We start from the raw sequence: 23,375 nt of genomic DNA on the forward strand, positions 1-23,375 counted from the left end.
ATAAGCTTTTGCATAATGGCAAAATGGAGTTTACCTACCTCACCATGCAGCCCAATACCCAGCAAAGTATTATCTTACAGAATAGGTGAATATGTAGGTACTATTAGTTAATTATTATTTGTATTATCATAGCACCCAGAAGGCCTCATCATGGACCAGGACCCCATTGGGCTAGGCATAGTGAAGCCTTTTTTCTAAATGATCAGATCAGCAGAACACAGTCCTGCTGGTTTGGCTCCTTAGGCCAGGAGCAAGTGTCCAGTGTGACAATCCTCTGAGATTTCCACTTGTTTCCAGAAGACCAAATGACAAAATTTACAGCCTTAGAGTTGGTAAAAAAAAAAAAAAGCTACTGATTGAAACAGTAGGAGGGTGGAAGGCAACATTCTGAGGAAGGCTGGCTCAGTGGCTCTAGATTTTATCAGGATTGCACCATGGTTAGATTAATTGTCTCTGTTCAGGATTTTAATCTTTAGAATACGCCCCCAGTGAACCATGGGTTCTGAGGTTCCTTGTTGGCTACTTTTAAGGCCCATTTATATTTTGGTTGTGTTAGCCCTTGCTGGTTTCTAGGCTCCCTCCTTTGTTCTCACATCTCTGTGGTATATTCGCTAGTCCCTTTTTTTGCCCTGTTTTTGTGTTAACTTTCCTAAAGTCCACAGGTTTTGCTCGTGTACTACAATTTTCTGTTGTAATCAATGTTGTACTTCAGAGGGCTCCATATTTTTTTATTTTAATGAGTTGTACTGGTTTTATTGTATAGTGTTTAAATGCTATCTAATAGGCACACTATAAAGGAAAATGGTGCATACAGACACATTATAGGCTAGGCAAAACAAATGAGAAGTCTAGATTAGGCTCCAGAGACTGTTGCGAGGGTCTATAGAGCAATTTAGGACTAATACACTATCAGACACCTCACTAAGCCAGATGCCCTGTCTTCACACATTACACTCTGCAAAGGCTCACTATATACACACACCTCAGCACAAAGTAAATATCATGTGAATAAACAGAATCAGAGAAAGTCAACAGCACAGTAAAGCGATTTGACTCCACTTTCTGAGGAGGGTTTTGTGCTTCATGCTTTTGCTGTGGTGTTGAACCATAAGGAGACAACAATGTGCTTAGTCTTAACCTAGACTTTAACTTCTTCAGACACCAAACAGCTGACCTAGAGTTTTTCATGCTCCTCAGATCAGCTGGAAAAATCAAGTATTTCTAGGTTCAGTATCGGAGACAACAAAGAAAGAAACAGGGATTGAATTCTAAAGAGCTCCTGAATTTTATCTGATTTTGTATATCAAATTAGAAGACAGCAGGGAACATGAATTGAATCTGGAGTGGGCATTTTAAATTACTCTCTTATTTCTTCAGTGTTTAGAGATGAGTTTGGTCTCAACATCCAATGTACATTTCTGAATTTATAACAACTACGGCTGGTCAAGGTCTCAGCACTGTAGACTGGGTATAACCTTCCACACAATCTGTTCCCATTATATGTGGAGTTCAAGCAAAAGCGTGGGTAAGAGAACTATTGTTATATAGTATCATTAGAAACATCAGTATTATTGTTAATGCAGAACTTAAATTTGAAATGTCATTTAAAACTTGCTTTGGGTGGAAGCACCAACCCATAGGAAAGATATGATACTGTCATATATATACATGCATCGATAACTATTGTTAGGGCAGAAGTCACCAGATGGCACTATTACACAGTCTCAAGAATTCTCTCAGTGTGTGAACAGTGTTGAATTTTTGATGAAATGCTGCATTGTTGTTAATTTTTTTATGTATATTCTTTTAGGGGGGCTGTGGCAAGCAGCAAGGGAGCTTGTTTTCTGCATTAATATCTTTAACTAGTCAATTTCTTGGGGCAGAAATTAGCTCAGAGAAGCAGATATTGGTGTTTGGGCTGAGATTCCGGAAAGGGGATTGCCAGCCTGCTGTTTGTGATCACATCTGTTCAATGACTGTTGAATATAGTGTAAATAAAACAAGTTACACTAAAAAAATACCCAGGCTCTGCATCATTGATTTCTCTTCCAATGAGAAACAAAACTGCAAGGCTCCGAAGTCTACCACCACGTGGCCGAGGAGCAACAATATACAGAAAACCATGCAATGTCTGGAATTCTAAAAAGTACAGAATCAGGAGTACATTGTGCACCTCTTTAAAGTGAATACAAAACCATTTAATCACATGTCAGCAAGACAGAAGAAGAAGAGCTCTCTGTAAGAGCAAAAGCTTGTCTCTCTCTCCAATAGAGGCTGGTCCAATAAAAGATATTACCTCACCGGCCTTCTCTCTCTAATATCCTGGGACTGATATGGCTACAGCACTGCATGACAGCAAAGTATAAAAAGACAAAAAACCAAAAGTTAAATAACAGTGTTGTGAAAAAAAGTCTTGGGCTCATCCACATGGAAGTGGAGGGATTATTTTCATATGGGAGGCTTGGAGGTGCAGTTTAAGTCTGTCACAGTCTGGCTTCCTTGAGGGAGTTTATAGGGCACTTGGTGGCCAGGGTAATGGCCTCCTACTCTCATGTAAGGCCAAGATCTCTGGGTAGAAACTCCTCAGATCCCATGGATCTTTCTGTATTATTATGGCAGTAGTGACTAGAAGCCCCACAGTCATGGATCAGAACCCCATTGTGCTAGGTGCTGTACAAACACAAAAAAATATGGTCCCTGCCCTAATTCAGTACAGGCAAAGCATATACTATGGCAATAAGTACTTTGGAAATGCAGATACGTTAGAAAGATAAATTGTGTTTCCAACATCTGCAGCACTTCTGCACAGTGTAAAATTGGGCATCTGGGAAACACAGATAGTGCATATGCTTCCCGACTAAACCAATGTAACTGAGGTGTGAAACGCATTCACATGAAAATGCTCCTCTGTGCAACACTGTCCTACACAGTCCAAATACGCTGTTTATATACTCTCCAGGGGGCTATTTGAGTACAAATGCGATCAATTCTGAGGGTGTGTACGTTCAGGACACCATGCTCTCCAAAGTGCTTAGCATGCCTACTACAGAATGCTATTGTCCCCTTCTTTCACAGCTGATCCATATGGCAGTAGATGGTGTTACATGCATTTTCCAGCATGATAGCCAGAGGTGGGGCTCACTGTGAGAAACAACACAAAGTGATAAGGCATGCTGATCTGAGGGGATAATGCAGTGCAAATAGGAACAACATTTTTATGCATGCCTTTTCATGGATTTCACCCTTTTCCATGGGTTTTCCTACAGTAGGAATCATTATAATTAATACTTTATCATTAGTATCTAAAATTAACATTTATTTGCTGCCTTGCTTCTAAGAAATATGCCCTTTGAGGTGCTTGGAAAATACCGTATGTGATATAGAACATGTGTAATACTGCTCTGGACATGGTGCAGGGTAACTTTCTGACCTAGTGTAGGTTGTAGTCATACCTTAAAACATTTCCATCTGAGACTGCAAATGCCTTGGGCAGGGAACATGGCCAAAACGTTCAAACCCAAGTGCTCAAAGTTAACCTCCCAAATCCACAATTAGGTATCTAAATGAAAGTGGCCTGATTTTCAGAAGTGCTGAGCTCCCACTGATTTCAATGGGAGCTGCTGGATGTTGACCATAAGGTACTAATTTTGACTCCTGTTTTTGAAAAATTGAGCTGTCTTGTGCAGTGCAAACTAGACTGCCAGTGCCCACACTTCAATCAGTGATTTAAAACACCACCAAAAAATTTCTATCTTATCTGAATTCTGGGTTCCGCAAGTTTTTTTTTAAAAGCAGAACATTTTAGTTTAGACCAAAGTCAAATCCCCCCGTGGGGTTTACTCATATTTTTCTCTCAGATACTGACGTTGACATTTAGTGCTAGATGCAGGACCCATTTTCTTCCACTAGATGGTGCATTTACAAAGAAAACTTACCTTGTCTCCTCTCTAGGTATTATCAGAACAAATCTGTGGTTCATCTGTGCTTCAAATAGTCCCCTCCCCCGTCCCCCCGGTGTGTGTGTAAAGTTTGCACATGTGCTTTTCCCCCCACATTTTATTTGGTTTGATCACAAGGTGCAGAGATGATCATCCACCTCATGCAGTTTGAACCAGGCTAAATATATGCCTAAGGGAACAGTTGCCAAAGAAACTTGATATAAAAATGAAACTTTTGTTACATCAAAACACACAGAAAGAAGAACCACCCTCACCGTACACATGTCTACACAAAAATGATTGTGAGCATAGCTCAGAATAATGGTGATTTGTTTTTGTGTTAACGCCAAAGGGTTACAATCTCACACCTATCTGGGGGATCTTCGTGGGGTAGAGCCATCCAGTTCCATAAGCAAACACTTCAGGATTTAAGTGTGGATTTTTGCAGTAATAAACAGCTAATATTGCCTTGAGTGCCAGTGCCCAGCCACTGACCAGTGAATTAATGGAACATTTGTACATTGCTTTCCTATTCCTAGCTTTTCAAACTTACTCAGTTATTTCAAATCAACTTTCTAGTACAAATCATGAAGCCCTGTCATTGTTTTTTGTTTTCAGAAAAATACTATGAGCAGAACAATTCCAGCACCACACCCCTGTTATCATTTAGGTAACCCTCCCTGTCTGATATATTTGAAGTGGATAAAAATATAGTCACCGTATCCGCGTTCATTCCCGCAATCCCATGACCGCACAAAACCCTCTCCAACAAGTGAGCATTGTTAAAGGCTCCTGCTCACGGTGTTTTAAGCAGCAAACCCCCCCCCCCCCACCTGACAAACTACTGTAAGAAGGTAATCAAGAACCACAGCTATGGGGAATAGGCACATATACAGCAAAACCGATGAGGTTCGCTAGCAACCAGGCAACAAACAAGGTTAAGAAAGTGAAGGGCAAGCAGACTAGGTAAATGCTTCAGCCGGTTTGTATAGAATTGCTTTCTCTTAAAAGCACTGTACTGACGATGATGTCCAGTAGCTCCTTGCTATACACTTTCTCCTGCTGGGGGGCAGCTAGTAGGCTAATGCCCAGTGCTACCTGATCCGAAACCATCCTTTCGGCTTTGACACAAAGAGCCCCTAGCAGGACACTTGACTGCCACCGGGCGAGCAGCTAAATGCCCCCATCTTTGTCATTAAATACATCAATCAAAAAATAAGTGGAAAGGGCAACCGACGAAGTCTTTAGGCAACAATGAGCTTTTTCTCTTTGGGCTGCTATCTGGTAGTCTAGCCTTCCTTTAATACAAGTAGATACGATCTAAATTGTCCTGGGTTGAGGACTTCGCTCAGTGGTGCTGAACACAGAAAGAGTTCTCTTTCTTAAGCAGCCTCTGCCATGCCCCTGCTGACAGGGACGCTGCTGCTGGGAGAGGGTTTATCTCAGTGATCATTTGTTAATCCTGACTCGAAAATCGGGGTGTGTGTGTGTGTGAGGGGGACGGGGGTGCAGGGAAGTGAGATGGAAAAAAATTAAGAAGTGGGTAGGCAGAAAGAGGGGAGGAGCATTTAGGCTGGTGGCAAACACATAAAACCAGCCGGTATGTTCACCCCACAGAGCAAAACAGGAAACTATCCCCACATAAAACTTCAGATCCCCCTTCCCTCCCTGACAGGGCACAACACCACCCATCAAGGAGGGGAGAGTGCGGCGGGGGGGGGGAGGGGAAAGAAAGCTTGGAAAACCCTAAACGATGAAGAGAAAGGAGAAGAGAAAACGGATCATCCTAGCGAAAGATTAAAGCAATGCAGATCGGTGTAGCCTAGCATACTAAAGTGTCAGGAGGTTTGCACACCTTTGGGGGGTTCTGCATAGCTTCACAAGCGTCTTTACTGCAGTGTCTCATAAGGAAATTAACCTTTTACACTCCTTCTAGTTGGGACTGTCATTCAGTAGAGTCTATGCTCCTTTCCCTGATCCTTGACTTAAGGAAGCACTGCAGAAACCCACCTTCCACTTAGGAGAATCGGTGGTGCTTCTTTACAAGCAGGTGGTCTGTTTGCGCTTTCTTATTCCCTTCTCCCCCCTCACTCCCCCACCTCCCGGCTGGACAACTCCCTCCTTTGGAGAACACGCCCAAGTAGCAGAAGAAGAGAGGGGAAAAAAGAAGAGATAGATAGTAACATTGAACCTGAGGAGAGATCCAGAGCTGCTGCGTGCAGAGGGCGATCACTGCAGCCTATACATTCCCAGCACTAAAGTATTACGTGTGACAGGCATACAAATCCGGAATAAAAAGAAAAAGAGAGAGAGAGAGAGAGAGAGAGACAGACAGACACAGGGTGGGTGAGTGAGTGAGAGAGAGAGAGAGAGACCCAGCTGAGGGATATGGTGTTTGTCTCTTGGGATTTACAAACACACACCGCCTGTTCAGATCACAAGAGGGTTTGTCTGTTTTGTCTGCACTACCTTGACCCGGAGCTGCACTGTCTGAAGCAAGGAGAAATTAACCAGCACGAATAGCATTAGAGGCATCCTTTTGCATGGTGATCTGAAAAACAGCAAACAAGGAATATGAACAGGAAAACAAGGCGTTGGATTTTCCATATCTTTCTGAGCCTAGGGATTGTATATATCAAAATTGGGTAAGTAACTTTAAAAAAACCCCACACACAAACGATTGATCTCTGCCTATCCTGTCCAGACCTGTTAATATTTAACTGGGAAAGTTTGGAAGACTGTTATTTTTTTAATTTTTTTTTTAAAAAACAGAGCAGAAATGCTATTGCCTTTCAATGAATTCTTGGTGTGTCGTGTAGAGCGGGGGAATGTGAAAGTCATTGGTGATGTGCCGGAAGCATGACTGGAATGGCAATGTGCTGGGGTTATTTTTATGCTCTTTCTGTACCTACCGTATCTCCTGAAATCAAACCAAACTCTGCTTTCACATGCATGGCGAGTATCGCTTCAATGGGATCTGAAAGGACATTTGTCAGCCGTTCAGGAGAGGGAGCACCGGCGAGAGTGGCCGCCGGCTCCCTCCCCCTTCCTCCCCCGGGACCTCCGGGGAAACCATCTCCTCTCTTCCCAGGTGCAAACTACTTGCTGGACTATGAGAGGGGATGAGGACCTGCGCCTGTCCCCTGAGCGCGCAACAGCGATCTCGCGGGGCAGCCATGGGTCACCCTGTCATTAGCTGCTGGACTGGTCAAAGTGGGCGCTTTCATTTATTAAAAGCAACGGGAAATAAAATACACGCCGGCGCTCCGGCTACCCAGAGCCAGACCCGCTCCGCTCACTTGTAGATCAGCAGCACCTTTAGCATTACACCTCACCCAAGTCAGAGGCGTTATTCTGCAAGGGCGGCGAGTGGGGCGGCAGCCCAGGATCAGAGGGGAGGGGCCGCTTTAGTTTTCCTACCTGCACTAATTTAAGAGCTTAATAAAACAATGCCGATGATAATAATAACAACCCCCCCAGCCCTTGGAGTGTGTGCCTGTTCTGGGCGCTAGAGTTGCATGCGCTCTAGTTTATGAATCAGGAAGTTGGGTCACGTTTTGGCAAAAGCCCACGCGCTCTTTATCTCTCTTTTAATTATAGACAGGAAAAAAAAAGTGATGATGGGGGGAAGGGGGAGGGCGAGGCTCTGATGTCCGTGCAATTGATCCACTCTTTCCTTTAAACGTCATTATTCTATTCTTATACCCAGGATCCGCAAGGGACGGGCTGGGGAGGGCAACAAGCCCAGAAGAAAGTTGGGGTGGTCTTGGCCGGGGGGCTGGTTGAGTAAAATGATGGTTTGGTTTTGCTGGAGTATGTGCCATAATCTATCAGTGGCATTAGTCAACACCGGGGGGAGGGTTTTAAACGCACGGTGCCTCGTGAATACCCCAGCAGGGTTACAGAGGATGGGGCTCTCTCTGTCCTCCGCTGGGGTTCAGCCCCTTTATCTCCTTTACCCCAGTCTATTGACTGACACAAAGCGGCCTGAAAACCGCTTGCTCCGGGGAGAGGTCACTAAAGGTACTGTCACAGCGTGAATGTTCACAGGTTGCCGAGTAGCAGCCGTGGCAGTCGTTAGTCTCTAAGGCGTCACAAGTACTCCTTTTCTTTTAGCGTGAATGTGGAAATCCTAGGTTGAACGCGCTTTCAAGGCAGGGAACATGCTTTGAAGTGAGAAGATGCCTCCCTCTGAAAGCGCCTGTAAGAAGGCTGCCGCCTCAGGAATCGATTGGCTCTGAAAGCTGCGGTGCTAATTTTATTTGTTCTGAGTCTTTCCCCCTTCTTCTCTCATTCCAGGGGTTTTTCCTCTGTGGTGGCTCTGGGGGCCAGCATCATCTGTAACAAGATCCCGGGTTTAGCTCCTAGACAGAGGGCAATCTGTCAGAGCAGACCCGATGCTATCATAGTGATCGGAGAAGGGTCTCAAATGGGAATCAACGAATGTCAATTTCAATTCCGAAATGGACGCTGGAATTGCTCTGCCTTGGGGGAAAGGACGGTCTTTGGAAAAGAGCTGAAAGTGGGTATGTTACCTCTTTACTGGTTATTGCAAGGTTTGGACCTGAAGTCCACCAAAAGGTTAGCAAAAAGGGTTTGGTACACATGAAAATGTCACAGAATCATACATGCTAGGGTTGGGAAAGACCTGCCAGGGCACCCAGTCTATGCCAGCCAGTGCAGGATCATTCCCTTTAGTGTATTTTCACCTGCCCCTTTCTTTAGGATTACCAAAATAGATATCTGTGAATTTTCCCTATAGGATATCTAGTGAAACCCTCCCAAATACTCTAAAAAAGCACTTACATAACAAATAAGACATCTTCCTCTAAATATTCCACTGTCCTATACTTGTAAAGCTTGTGCCCTGTGCCTTTTTTCATGCATGTACAACACACAACAGGACTTGGAGATTTGGATCTGGTTAGGGGTTTTGTTGGGAGAGAGGGTATTGAAGATAAGCTAGCCCTTTGGACTCTACACACAGAAAGCTCATGAGCCATTCTCTGTAGATATCAGCCCCAAAGGGTGGACTATTTAGACAAGTTTTCAGAGTAGCAGCCATATTAGTCTGCATTCGCAAAAAGAAAAGGAGTACTTGTGGCACCTTAGAGACTAACAAATTTATTTGAGCATAAGCTTTCGTGAGCTACATCTGATGAAGTGAGCTATAGCTCACGAAAGCTTATGCTCAAATAAATTTGTTAGTCTCTACGGTGCCACAAGTACTCCTTTTATTTTTATTTAGACCAGGAAGCTCAAGAAAACTAACTGTTTATTTGGTGAGAGATTGGCCCCTTCGAAAACAGAATCAGAAAACACACACCTGCCAGTTTAGAATTCAACCCAACCCAAGCCTTAGATGCAGTTAATATCTGGACATTCAAGTCTGAACCACATCCACAGTCAAAGGGGTTCTAATCTGATTTTCAAATTGGGGCTCATCTCTCTCAATCATAGATGTTGGGTTTTTTTGTACTAACAGCTGAAGCTACATTTTAAAATTGCACTCAAATAGCAGCAATAAAAATACAAATTTAGATGTGAGGAAATCTCTAAGGAAGGGGGAAACACTGTCTTCAGACCTGTGTATTGCAGAACTTATGGTACCTGAGGGCTTCTTTATGTTTGTTGATCATGCCATACTTGGGAACAGTAAGAAGAGTTAAGGATAAAATTTCAGCCTTAAGGGCCATAATCACCTTTCAATTCACAATTTAAAATGGTCACTGATACCATTATGAGTTCCATGTTCGACAGTAGAATCCACAGATCTGGGGTTCTATGCCTTGGACTGTGACAGTGCCCAGGGACCCAACAAGTTTAGCTTCAGGAGGGAACACTGTCATAATAGAGAGCTAAGGTATTCTGTGGGACTTGGGAAGCAAGATGTAGCATTGGCAAGGAGCCAAGAGTGCCAGGGGCACTTTTACACCAGGAGTATTGGGCTCTTTGATTTGTTGTGCAGGGCCTTAGGTTTGTTGCTAAGCCTTTTGATTGGATTGGATTCAGGCCCCACTTTGTCTTAATCCAGCCAGGACAGGTGGACCAGGGCAGGATATGGCCTAACTATAATACCAGTATGGCATTCCTTGTGCACCCAAGATACCTATCAAAGTCACTGGGATTGATACACAACGAATGCAGCACTGGCATCTATATAGCTGAAGTTCCTCACTTAGGCAGGTTTAAGTAAATGTTTTAGTATTACTCAAATGTAGGTGTGTGTGATATCCAGTGCTCATGGTTTTATGCAAGAACAAAAACAGGGAAAAGTCTAAAGATTTTATATTGAAGGCCATTGGGTTCTCAACACCTCTGAAAATCAGGCACTATATCTCAGATTGGTCACCCAAAGACTGGGGCATACAACATTAGTGAATACTTTTAAAATTGTGTCCATTACACTGGAAGACTGTAACTGCTTCCATAGAGTTGGCTCATTCTGGCCACTGATTTATGCAGGCATGCGTCTGACTGACCTCAACGATGGGTCTGCTTGGCAGGCTGGTAGGATTGGACCACTCTAATCTAACAGTTACAAATATATTTGTAAAAAGAAAATGTGTGTGCCCAAGAGCAACAGACATGCAGAGTTATTGTGGTATGTTGGGTAACATTGTCAGTTTTTTTCAAAATTGATTTAGCTGGTAGGCTATATTTTGGTACTTTTAAAGAAAGTCAATATTAAAGGAAGTGGATTTGACCCATCTCTGAAGTGTTACCTCATATCTAATTACCCATTATAATGTTTATATAGATAGGTGTATTCAAACATATCAGGCCAAACTCATCCCTGATGTAACTCCATTGACTTCAGAACTTATATCAGGATTGAATGTGGACCATAATGACCAAAACTCATTTAAAATGCATAAGTTTTATGTTCAGATTTAAACAATGTTTACACTTGCATTTCAAAATATACTATATGCATCTTGCTAGCAAGGTGCATAAGAAAGACAATCAATCCCATGCAAAAAAGCAGCTTTTTTGGAGCTCAGGAGTACCTCCTTGGATCTTTAATGGCAAGTCTGATTTCAGTGCAAACTGTTATGGCTGAGTTAACTTACTGAAAAATAGTGGGTCTATTGGGTGCCACTATATATTAATAACATTAGTGTAACCATTTGTGTTCTTCTCTGTTTCTTGTCTGTATCAGCATGTGTGGAAACCCTTGCACATTTGATTCAGACAATATCATTTTATAAGAAGATGGGGAAAAATCATTCAGTTCCTAGGATTCTCTAAGCTGCTCACTGTTTTCCATTCCCCTTTATCAACTGTTCTTTCCATCTCCCTAAGCTCTGTAAAGAACCAGTATGAACTACAATTTACAATAATCTAAGCTAATATTTCACTGTGTTAAGAAGGGCAAATCCTATACCTAGTAAATACAAAGGCCAGATTTAATGCCCACAACTAAGATAAGATAAAAGAGAAAGTCTCACATTTATCATCATAAATACTGGCAGTGGGGACAGGAATGACACATGCAATATGAAATGTTAAACCTAAAATATCTCCCATATGCTAACCAATGCACTAATTACAATGCAATTGAATATTAAACTTCAAAATATTTTTCACTAGTATATTTTTCTATACGAGTAATAGCTGTAGATCTGTACTTTCTTATTCCTTTCACATGATTACTCCAGATTGCCATTAGAATGCTATAAGTGTAAAAGGTACTAAAATATTAGTTAATGTGTGAACACTGATGATGTTTCTCAGTATGGTTGAATCTTTAAAATTATCTTGGAAGTAGGCAGGATCCCACAACTGCAATTTGCAATAAAATCATTTGACCGCATGACATCATTCTGCTTTCTCTATTAGATAAGTGCCATGTGACTTTAAAGTGGCATTGTGGTGTCTGTGCTAAGATTAGGATGCAAATTCAAAGAGACTGCAATGTAACTTGTTGAAATGCGTCATTAAATGATTACAACATGGGCGTATATGTGTACTAATACTATACTAAGTACCCCGAAAGAAATTCTATCAGTTCGTGAGGATTCAGCCATACAACTCCTATGCTAACTGGAGTTGTGTGTGAAAATCTATGATAATAGGTTACCTTGACAACTGCATAGTCATGCATCCTAGACTGTTCTATACATAGTACCTATCTTTAAAAAAGGGAAACAAAGAAGACCTCAGGAACTATAGATCTAGTCACCCTAACTTCAATATCTGGAAAAATACTGGAACAAATTATTGAACAATCAATTACTGTGCATCTAGAGGATAATAGGGTGATAGCCAACATGGATTTGTCAAGAACAAATAATAATAAACCAACCTAAGTTCCTTCTTTGACAGGGTTACTGGCCTAACTAAAGTGGGGAAGCAGTGATGTATCTTGATTTTAGTAAGGCGTTTGACATATTATCACACAACATTTTCATAAGGAAATTAGGGAAATGTCACCTAGATGAAAATACTATAAGGTGGGTGAACAACTGGTTGAAAGACCATACTCAAGTAGTCATCAATGGTTACTATTCAATATTTTCATTAATGACTTGAATAATGGGGTGGAGAGTATGCTTATAACATTTGTGGATGACACAATTCAGAGAGGAATTGCAATCACTTTGGAGGAAAGGATTAGAATTCAAAATGACCTTGACAAATAGGTCTGAAATCAAGATGAACTTCAGTAAAGACATGTGCAAAGTACTGCATTTAGGAAGGAAAAATTAAATGCACAAATACAAAATGTGTATGACTAGCTAGTCAATAGTACTGCTGAGAAGGATCTGGGGGTTATAGTGGATCATAAATTGAATAAGAGTCAACAATGTGATGCAGTGGTGAAAAAGGCTAATATCATGCTGGAGTGTATTAAGAGGAGTAAGACATGGGAGGTAATTGTTCCACTCTACTCAGTGCCGGTAAGGTTTGAATGGATTATTATGTTTGGTTTTGGGTACCAAGCTTTAAGAAATACATGTGGACAAATTGGAAACAGTCCAGAGGAAAGCAACAAAAGTGATAAAAGGTTTAGAAAACCTTACCTATAAGGAAAGCTTAAAAAACTGGATCTGTTTAATCTTGAGAAAAGAAGAGAGAGAGGGGACCTTGTGAGGTCTTCAAATATATTAAGGGCTATTATAAAGAGAATGTAATCAACTGCCCTCCATGTGTATAGGTGGGACAAGAAATAACCATCTTAAACTGCAGCAAGGGAGATTTAGGTTAGAGATGAGGAAAAACTTCCTAACTATAAATACTGTTAAGTACTAGAATGGGCTATCAAGGGAAGTTGTGGAATCCCCATTAAGAACAGAATAGACAAACACCTGTCAGATATGGTCTAGGTATGTATGATACTGCTTCAGTGCATGGGGATGGAGTAGATGATCTTTTGGAGTTCCCTCCAGCTCTATCTTTCTATGACATCAGATACAGTTTTGTTATCAATCTGAATCCTGGGATATCATAATTTTATTACTTTTGTCTTTACTTGGTAGTCTGAATTCTGATATTGTGCAAGTGTAACCAAACTGATACAAGTTTAATTTTCTTTCTTTTGTTGATTCTGGACTGTGACTCAAGAGATCTGGGTTCTAATCCTAACTCTGCCATTGATCTGCTGGGTAACACTGGGCAAGTCATGTCCCCTTCTCTCTGATTCACTTTATCCATCTATAAAATAGGGACAAAGATTTTGACCTCCTTTGTTAAGATCATTGAGATCTATGAATGAAAAGCACCACATAAGAGCTAGATATTATTATTTGTAAACTTTTTTGGGGAAGTCACATATAACTTTGCTAATCTGTTTTTCAAAGATAGTTTTGGACAAAGGATTATAGCTAGTGACCACTTACATTTATTCACTATCAACATGGCATATTTCTGTTCAGGTACTGGGTTCCCAAATATATTCACAGTGAGTCTTCATCCCATTTACTGCATATATTTCATTTCTAGTGTTATACAGTATACAGTACTTTGTCCTTCAAGAGCAAGACTTTACTGACATTTGAATATGGATATCTGGTCATAACAATTGGTAATGATAATGTCAATAACAGTGCAAGTGATGTGGTGATTCAATTATGAGTGTTTTTTAAATTAACAAATGCATAATGGTGTCCACACTTCAGCATTTTGGGCCTTTCCATCACCAAAGCCATAAAGTCTTCAGAGTAAGACAGTCCAAGGATTCTGCTCACATCTATTCAAATGAAGTGTCAAAAAGGCCTGACCATGCAGATGCGTCTTTTGCAACAACATGAAGCTCCAATTTGGGCTCTCATGGAATACCGAAAGAGCAAATTCAACCCTGAGGGGTTTCCACTGAATACTCAGCAGACCAACCCAGAGGGTGTAATTCCATGCACAGAGCAAATGTGAACCTGCTAATTGCCATAGCTATGGCAGGACATGAACAGAGTGTTAATCTCTCAAATAACTGAGTCCTGACTCCTAGTTCCTGTGGAGATTAACTGCACCAAGAATACGACAGTATCAAGCTGATGTGATGATGCAAGACACAAGGAAAAAGATGTTTCTGATTACCTTAATGACACTATGATACAGTTGTGCCTTTGCAATGTGACAAGACAAAGTTGAAAGCAAATTCAAATTCTCTATAGAAACCTGGCAAAACTAAATCCAACTTCAGTGAAGGTCTTTGAAGATTCTGTGACAGACCTTAAACAGGAAGAACTTCAACACAAGTCTATTAAGACCCTATGATTCTGCCATAACATGACACAGCAAAACTAAAAGTAATTTCAAGGCAAGTCTGTGGAGACTCCCCTCACTGAGACATTGCCTGTGAAAAACATTGAACACAACCTTTGGAGAGAGGACATGATGATCCTATTATACAGAAAACACATGAGACACTATTGCCCTGCATGTGCCTGAGACTAAAAACATCAACTTTAAACAAAAGGATCTCACTGCAGATTTGAATATTAAAAAACCTAAAAATAATGAAGACGTGCATTATACAACAAAAGCAAGAATATCCTGAGTGACACATCTGCCAAACATTGTTAAATTAACTCATTGTGTCCATAACTTCCATCATTATGGACAATCCTCTTGGCCTTGCCTATGCTAGCAAAAATGAGACCTGGGATTGACTGCTAGTGCAGTCAATAGTGCAGCTTTAGTAGCAGGGATGATTAGAAGGGACTGATAAATAGCTGAGTCCTGCTTATGCTACAGCTGACAACATTGCTACCACTGGCAGAGCTCAACAAATGAAGACTCATTTTGGGGAATGTATGTGCAGTCTCAGTGTGTGGGTGGGGTGGTGGAGAGGGAGGCTCACTATAATGTGGAAAGTTACGTTCCACAGACCTTTATCCTGCACATACTACTCATGTGAGTAGTGCAACTGAAGTCAAAGGGACTACCCATGTGAATGACGTGGACAGAATCTGGCCCATGTGCATTACAATAGGCCAAATTCAGCACTGATTTGCACTTTGTGCAATATTTTTAACTTAGGGAGAATCTCAGTCAGAGAAGTTAAGTGATCTATGCAGGTTCATAGAGAGGACAAGGTGTTAGGAGTTATTAGCTTCTACTTACTTGCATACTCAGACCAATAGACCATGCTTCTCTTCCAGCAACATCCTTAACTCTTGTTCACTGAGTGATTTACATTCCACATTGTCTCATGATAGTAATGGGAGAGAAACTTCTTGGTCTGAGTAAAAGTGGAGTCTTCCATTCTCACACTTCCCCATGAATGACAAATATTCTGAAGGCCATATTATGCCCTCTGTAATACCAGTGTAACCCTCTTATCTTCCATGGGCTTGCCGTGTAACTAGCTAGCCTTGTAACTGGAATTTAGAAAACAATTGTTTTGCAGATGCACAAAAGTGAAAAGAATCCAGCTAATTTTCCCATACCTGAGGTAGCAGGAGAAAAATGTAGTAACACTTATTTTGTCACTAATGTGTACAGATCTGACTTGAAGTAAACATACATCTGTTCATTAAAATATATTACCATCTTTAGTCACTTTTCAGATTAGAAATGCATTTTCAATTATATCATTTCATCAGAATTATTTTTCTATCACGTCTTTGGACCAACATTTTTTGGTATTCAATTCCAGGGTAATTTCATGGGACAGGCTTTAAAATTTTTGATTTTTTGAATTCCAAAGAGCAAATATCAGGCCTAGGAGATCACACTAAAATGATTTGCAGAAGGAAAATAGGTTAAAATTAAACTAGTTTTTATAGTCAGAGGGAAGATATTTGCCCATGGAAACAAACAGGCAAGGCTGCCATCTTAGCAAAAGGTTTCTGTTTAGAATTGTGCCATTAATACAATACAGACCTTACTTTTTCCAAATGCAACCAGTGATTGATTAGAGATTGACAAATACTATATATTTTGAACCACTGGCACTCACGAGCCCCCAAGATATACTGAAAGGGCCAAATACGATCCCAGTGAAATTAATGGGAATTTTACCATTTTCCTCCGTGGGATGAGGACTTGCATTTATGTACTGGATTTTCATGTCCTGCCGCTATATTTTAGCATATGTATAGTATTTGCATATGCAGTAATGCAGGATTAGTTATTCACAGGCAAAAACTGCTCCTGCAAAAACAGAGGTGAGGCTGAAAATCTGGCATAATATATTTAAAAACCAGCATATTGCTTCTTCCAAAGAGTCAATCTTTCTAGGCTGTGACTATCATAGTAAGATAAAAACATTGCCCCAAGGTCACATTAGTTGGAATTCACATCAGAAGGCTCTCATACCTACCTTCAAATGTATCTTGTGAGTACATGTTTTAGAGAAACAAAAAGATTACATTACATTAGAACGTAGAATAACTAAATGCCTATTGCAGGATCACTATAAAGGTTTTTCTGAAAGAAAATACAACTACATAAAACACATTTTGACATAGTGTCGTATAAGAAGTGAAGATATATAAAAGGGACGATCCATATCTTCTGAAATACCGAATGATAGGTCTGATTTTACAATATTTGTGCCTTGAGTAACTATTTTATACGCTTAAAATAGAATTTGCTTTTGAAATGGAATATATCTGTTTGTATCCCATTTCAGAATTTCATATTATTAATCTGTGTTGATGAAATATCATCAAATTTAGACTGATAAATGGGCAATAACTAAAGCCTCTGAAGATGGGAAATATTTCCTTCTTACATTTTAAATACAATTCACCTTATTTTTTTAAACTGGTGAGCTAAGAATTTTTTATTTGGCATCCTCAATTTCATTTCAAGTCAATAGAATTATTGGGAGCTCTCAGCACCTAGGTTTAGGTCCTTAACTGGAAAAATGGTCATACTTTAATTTTTAAAGCTGCCTTTTAAAATTAATTACACATGCTATTTTAAGAATCAAGCCCGTGCGTGCTCTCTTTCTTTCTCAAAAAAAAGGCAGACCAAGATAAGTAGTCAGAGGATGAGTTCTGCTCTCCATTTTACTAGCTATGAATTATGATCTCTATAGAAATGTGAAGTAATGTTAGTCATGGCACATAATTGGCAAGGTACGCTGTATTTTCCATCTTTCTATTTTCACAATCAACATATATTTCAGTTCATGTCACTGCAGATAACTCCCTCCCTGACCCCTTGGCTTTAAATAGCAGAAAATACAACGTATGTTTTTCAGTGAGATAAATACAAATTTGTCTTTTTTATTTCCCAGATTAGTCAATTTATGGTTGGGCTGATATGGGGGGACAAAACTTTTTAAAAATATACTCAGAATCTTAGAGTTGAGCTGCTCAGCACCATCAGCTCTCACTGACTTCTTTGGGAGTGGAGGGCACTCAGCACCTTGCAGGATTAGATCCTGATTTCCTATGTAATGCCAAACATACACTGATTATTACTGCACTGATACACATACATTTTATAAAAGCATTTAATTTACCTTAATTACAAATGAAGAACTCGGTTTTAAAGAAGAACAGAAATGTTTGGGGCAGGTGGAAAAAGAGTGGCAATCCCAAATCAAGTAACAGAATATGGATCTATGTTTGCCTCAAGTACACAAACAGATCCCGCACTGACTTGCCAGATCCCAGACCTGTCAACACTTTATTCATGGAGGTAAAGTGATGAATGTGCAGGTTTGTAGGATTAGGGCTGTAGTGTACAGTATGCATTTCCTATAATTACATTAAATGCATCCGATGAAGTGAGCTGTAGCTCACGAAAGCTTATGCTCTAATAAATTTGTTAGTCTCTAAGGTGCCACAAGTACTCCTTTTCTTTTTATTAAATGTTAGAAGAGCCACACTGTGGCCAACTTAACAAGTGTTAAGGTTATGCTGCACTCTCTTCTTGACTTCAGTAGCTGTTCTGTGCAAGAAGCAACTGTCATACATACACTTTTAAGTACAAATAAACACATTTAAAAACTAAAAGGGTCAAAATATTATTCCCTCATTCAAGTATTTGCTAAATCTGAGTTCAAAGTTTCCCCCTGAAGCAGCTGATGATGTAACTGATGCTAAACTCACGGAAGTTCGAGATAGAAGAGACCTAGTAGATCACCAAGCCCATCCCCTGAAAGGCCAGGATATTGTTTTTTTCATAGGATTTAACTTTGCTTTAGATGTTGCAAGAAAAACACAAGAACCTGAAAGCATGAATTTGTGTCTGGGCAGCTAAAAGGCATTATACCACACCTTACGTTTTTTTTTACCTACTGTTTATGGCATATTACATACCCTTTATTTCTATGTATTTAATAATCATCAGAACAAGTGATCTCTTCACCAAAAATCACTTAATATTTGACCATGCACTGGTATCTTGGTAGTGCTTGTCTGTCTATGGATTTGTACTGCTCAAACAAAAGAATTCTTTGTGTTTTACAGCTTACTAAATACTTGATCTGATATTCAGCAACAGAGAAAGTTTCCATTCATAAAATGTGAGCAGTATGGAACTGGTGGTATTTATGGTTTAGTTTATTCATGATAATCCCAGTGCTTCTATTTATGACATGTAATGAGCTTCCCCAGCATCTCCTGTGGTTGGTATTACTGTGCAGTCCTTGGTGACAGGACTGAAGACAGCTTTGAAACTATCACATGCTACAATGAGAAGGATCTATTCCATTGTCCAAAGACAGAACTCCAGTGAATCAGAAGACAAATAAGGCACCACCAGTTGCTCTCTGATAGTGAAGTCTCAATGGTTTTTAGAGCTATGAATACCAAACTATATTCCATCATAGCAAACAGTACTATGGCATGCTGGTAGAGCAAGACATGTGGGAAAGCAAGAATTTCTTCCAATAGCCCAGTGCATAGGTTAAGTCCAGAAGAAAGTAGAAAAAGCAGAAGATATTCATGTCCAACACTGAAGAAGAACCCATGTTCCTAGAGCACTGAAGCACTTGTTCAAGTATAGTTCAGCTTAATGTAAAGATTGTACCTGTAATGTAGCCAAGATCAGAAAGAGCTTGATCACCTCCCATGTAATTACAGGAGCAACCTTTACTTGCACAAATAGATATTTTTCTAAAGGTTTCTAAAATCTGATGTTCTAAATTTATTATCTTTGTAGGCCTTGCTCACCATAGACAAAAAGGAGGGAATAAGTTACTAGCTGGTTAGGGGGCTTAAGGACAATTTCCTCACTATGACTTTGTCTCCATGCTTAAATTTCTCTCCCATCCCTGTCTTTAGCTTTGCAGCAACTTCTGCAAAGCAGAAAGAGTGGAGAGTAGGGCAGTGTTCCAGTCCATCAATTGACTTCTTAGCCTAAGTGGATTTTGCCAAGTTGTTTATCAGTATTTATGCAATACAAGCCAAAATATGGCTTCCCCTTCATGGGCACTTCATGGGAACAAGAGGCAGACATAACGCAGCTGCTTGGGAGAGCACGGGGAAGATTGGGGGGTAGCCTAGCATTACTAGAGGGGTGCTGCATATCCTAACGGGGGCACATCAAAGTGAGTTGCACTCTAGCTAGAGTACCAGTCAGTACAAGCTACAACTTTTGTACAAGAGTAGAAAACTCTCCACCCTCCCCCAGCAGTCCTAGGAGGCTTATGTAGGCACCACACCTCATTCCACTCCCCACTCAGATACCCCAGGCATTCTGCACCCCAGCACTCCATTGGCTGGAAGAACCATAATTTCGATGTATGACATTTCCTTCACTGACCCAACCTCCTGGACTGTGGTTTGCATGGATCCTAGTCATCCCCTCTTCGTTTGTTCATTGTGTAGAGTTATATTAAATTGTAGCTCCAAGAGAAGTTGTCAGTAAAGATTTTTAAGATTTGCCATGGATGTCACCACTTTGCAAATATATATATTTTTTTATTTCTGGGTCCCTTTCTGATGTTTTTAGCTGTTGGGTTGGAGGATTGTTCATGTGACATATTTCCAGTCTGGCAGCTCATTCCTATGAGTATATTCTGTCTCTTCAGAGTTCCCCCTTAAGACATGCTCTTTCGCTTTTACACCCCATGTCCGACTTTCTTAGGCATTTACAGAGTGCCAAGCAATGCCGTTTGGGGTTCTCCAACCTTTTAGGTTCTACAGAAGAGAGAGGATCACTGACACAAGCTTTCCTAATCACCCTCCTTCCCCCAGGGAAAATGTTGTGAGTGTTCTGGATTTCCCCCAAAGAGGGCTCCATGGTTGATAGTGTGGAAACCACTACTCTGAGTCCTATTCATCTTTCCCTTCCCTCTTTACAGCATCCCTTTGTTATCCCCTCACAATAAAAACTTGGCAGGAATAATTACTTGCTTCTTTGCCCTCTATTTTCTTTGACTCTAACAATCTTTTTATGCCACTTTACCTCTTCTTCCCGTACAAGATTTTCTGGTCCCGTCTATAAAGCACTTTTGATGCTAGAATCATCAGTAGATGATTTAAAAATCTGGATTTAAAAATACTACTACTACTAAAATAACTGCACTGGATTGAGGTTAAAGCCTGAACCCTTACAATGATACTTCTAGCAATAAGAACCCGAATTCTACACTGCTAAATCTTTGCAGGAAAGTGAAGGTAAGGGAGCTAATTTGGCTGTGAGACACATATTCATACATTCCTGAGAGATGAAGGAAGTAGAGTATAGTGAAATTATTCCACTTTAGTTCTGGCTCTCTCAAAACTCACAGTGGGTTGTTCTCCATGTTGTCCTTACATGGTGCTGTAGCGACATTTCAAGATGAAGACTAACTATAAGCGGGTGTAGTTAGTGTATTTTGAGACATCTTGTGCCCAGCCTCATCCCTTCCCCTCCTTAATAGATTACTCCTGCTGTGACATATACCTGCACATAAGGATGTGTGAGGCAGAAGCTGGCCAGAAATTGAACTCACTGCAATAGTGCTTTTGATGTGTTAATGTGCACCTGTTTTCTGGCCAAATGCAGTGTATGCCAAAACCTGGCTCCAAAAAACTTAAAAAAAAAAACTTTATTAAGTAAAAGAAAAAAAGAGAACTGTCCCCCCCTTAGTTAATCTCTCTCTCTCTTTTAAAAAAAAGTATAATATATGCAGTGTTCTGAGCAAAACACATATTACAGAGTAGGTTAAATTTTGCAGTTTATAACTTACTTGCTTGAATACAAAGGTAAAAGTCCTGTTGCACCTTTTGAGTATTTAAAGCACAATCATGGACCTGGCACAAAAGCAGTAAAATTAGATAAACACAAAATTACATATACTAATGCCAGAATGTCTCACTACACCATTTATATTCCTAAGGACAGAACAAGTGTAACTGCTTCAGAATATGAGTCATCTATGCAAAACACAACAGCCTGAAATAGATGAGACAAGTGTGTGATACATTATGAATACTGTATGAGGCCTTTGAGTCTTTCCATGTGGTGAATTCCTTTGGATACCTGCCTTCTTTACAGTACAATCTCCTATCCTTCAGCACTGAAGAGCTGACAACTGTTTTTCCACAAAAAGGAGATTTTTTTTAAAATTTGACATTACGTCTGATTTACAGTGGTTTAAGTAGGATTAGAGTCAAGCCCATGTCTTTTTCTTATGTGAAGAAAAGCAATTCCTGAAAACAACCTGTGTTAGATTGGTGCATCTAAAGCAAAAATACGAACAGATGTAAATGTAGACCTAAAGCATCCACTCCCTTCCACAGAATAATCTAATGAGAAATAATTTTGCTAAGTATCTATGCAAGGCTCACCCCACAAAGTTGCCAAGTCATCCCTTAAAGGGTTTTAGGGCTCATTTACTATAGAGATGCCCCCTAAACTGTAGGAAATCCTAGAGATCTCAATGCATCCAACTTTGACAGCCTCCTTCCTGGCAGCACAACCTCTTTAGTAGCCTCCTTAGTAAACTAGGTAGGATGTCCAAGATTACCATAATTGTCTGAAGAGGATGGCTTTTATGAAGACAAATCATACTTCACTGATCTATTAGAATTCTTTGAGGGGGTCAAAGAAACACGAGGACAAGGATGCTCCTATGGATATAGTGTACTTGGACTTTAAGAAAGCCTTTGACAAAGTCCCTCATTAAGCAAACTAGGCAATCTCTTAGGGAGCCCAGTTCACCAAGGGTATGTCTACACTGCACTAAAGACCTGTGGGATGGCCTTGGTTGGCCTGGGTCAGCTGACTGGGACTCAAGCCATGGGGTTAAAAATGCAGTGTAAATGTTCAGGCTCGGGCTGGATCTCTGGCTCTAAGATCCCGTGTGGGGAGAGGGTCTCCAAACCTTGGCTCCAGTCTTAGCCAGAATGTCTACACTGCTATTTTTAGCCCTGCAGCCTGCGCCCTGGAGTCAATTTACCTGGGCTCTGACACTTGGAGCTGTGGGTTTTTTATTGCCGGGTAGATGTACCCTCAGTGTTTTGGAGTTGTAGACCAGGATCTTGAACTGGAGGCTACTGGAGACTTCTCCGTCTCCTTTAAATTTTCATGACAAACCACTAGTTCTAACAATAATAGATCGACAGAGTCTGCAGAGGCATAAATATCCCATCAATTCAACATTGATATAAATTGTTTCTTTTACGAAGGACAAATCAAGAAATCTTTTAGGAAAGTCTTTGATTGCTAGTTCATTTGTAAACATAGCACACAGTACCATCAGTGGGAAGACTGTTCATGCTAATAATTGGCAAAGAAGTTTCCTTTTTAATAGATTTTGTTGATTTTTTTTCTCTCCATTATGCTTCCTTGCCATGAGGTAAGAAAGTAGATATTTTTCATTAAAAGAATGAACCACTTAGAGACAAACATAAAAATATAGATCACATATGTGAAGAGAGATGCAGCTGAGAATGAAGTGTCTGTAATATTTCGTTCCTTAAATGATGTTTCTCATGAAGTCTGATGCATAACAGAAATTTGCTTGTTCCATGAATCATAAACCATCACCAGTAGTTGTTTGGAATATGACAGGGCTGAGTCGGCAGATGTTTAACAAGGGGATTA

At 40.3% G+C, this 23,375-nt stretch overlaps 1 protein-coding gene across 1 annotated transcript in view; it reads left to right on the forward strand.

Annotated features, from left to right (window-relative positions):
• WNT7A (Wnt family member 7A) overlaps positions 1-23,375 on the forward strand; it is a 121,912-nt gene that overhangs the window by 62,744 nt on the left and 35,793 nt on the right. The window contains exons 1-2 of the mRNA XM_038409918.2: positions 5,554-6,583; positions 8,238-8,464. Coding sequence (XP_038265846.1) covers positions 6,513-6,583; positions 8,238-8,464 — 298 coding nt within the window. The 5' untranslated portion in view covers positions 5,554-6,512. Of the gene's footprint in view, positions 6,584-8,237; positions 8,465-23,375 lie in introns of the transcript that reaches the window.

This window comes from Dermochelys coriacea, chromosome 7 (assembly GCF_009764565.3).
Source record: "Dermochelys coriacea isolate rDerCor1 chromosome 7, rDerCor1.pri.v4, whole genome shotgun sequence".
NCBI lineage: Eukaryota > Metazoa > Chordata > Testudines > Dermochelyidae > Dermochelys > Dermochelys coriacea.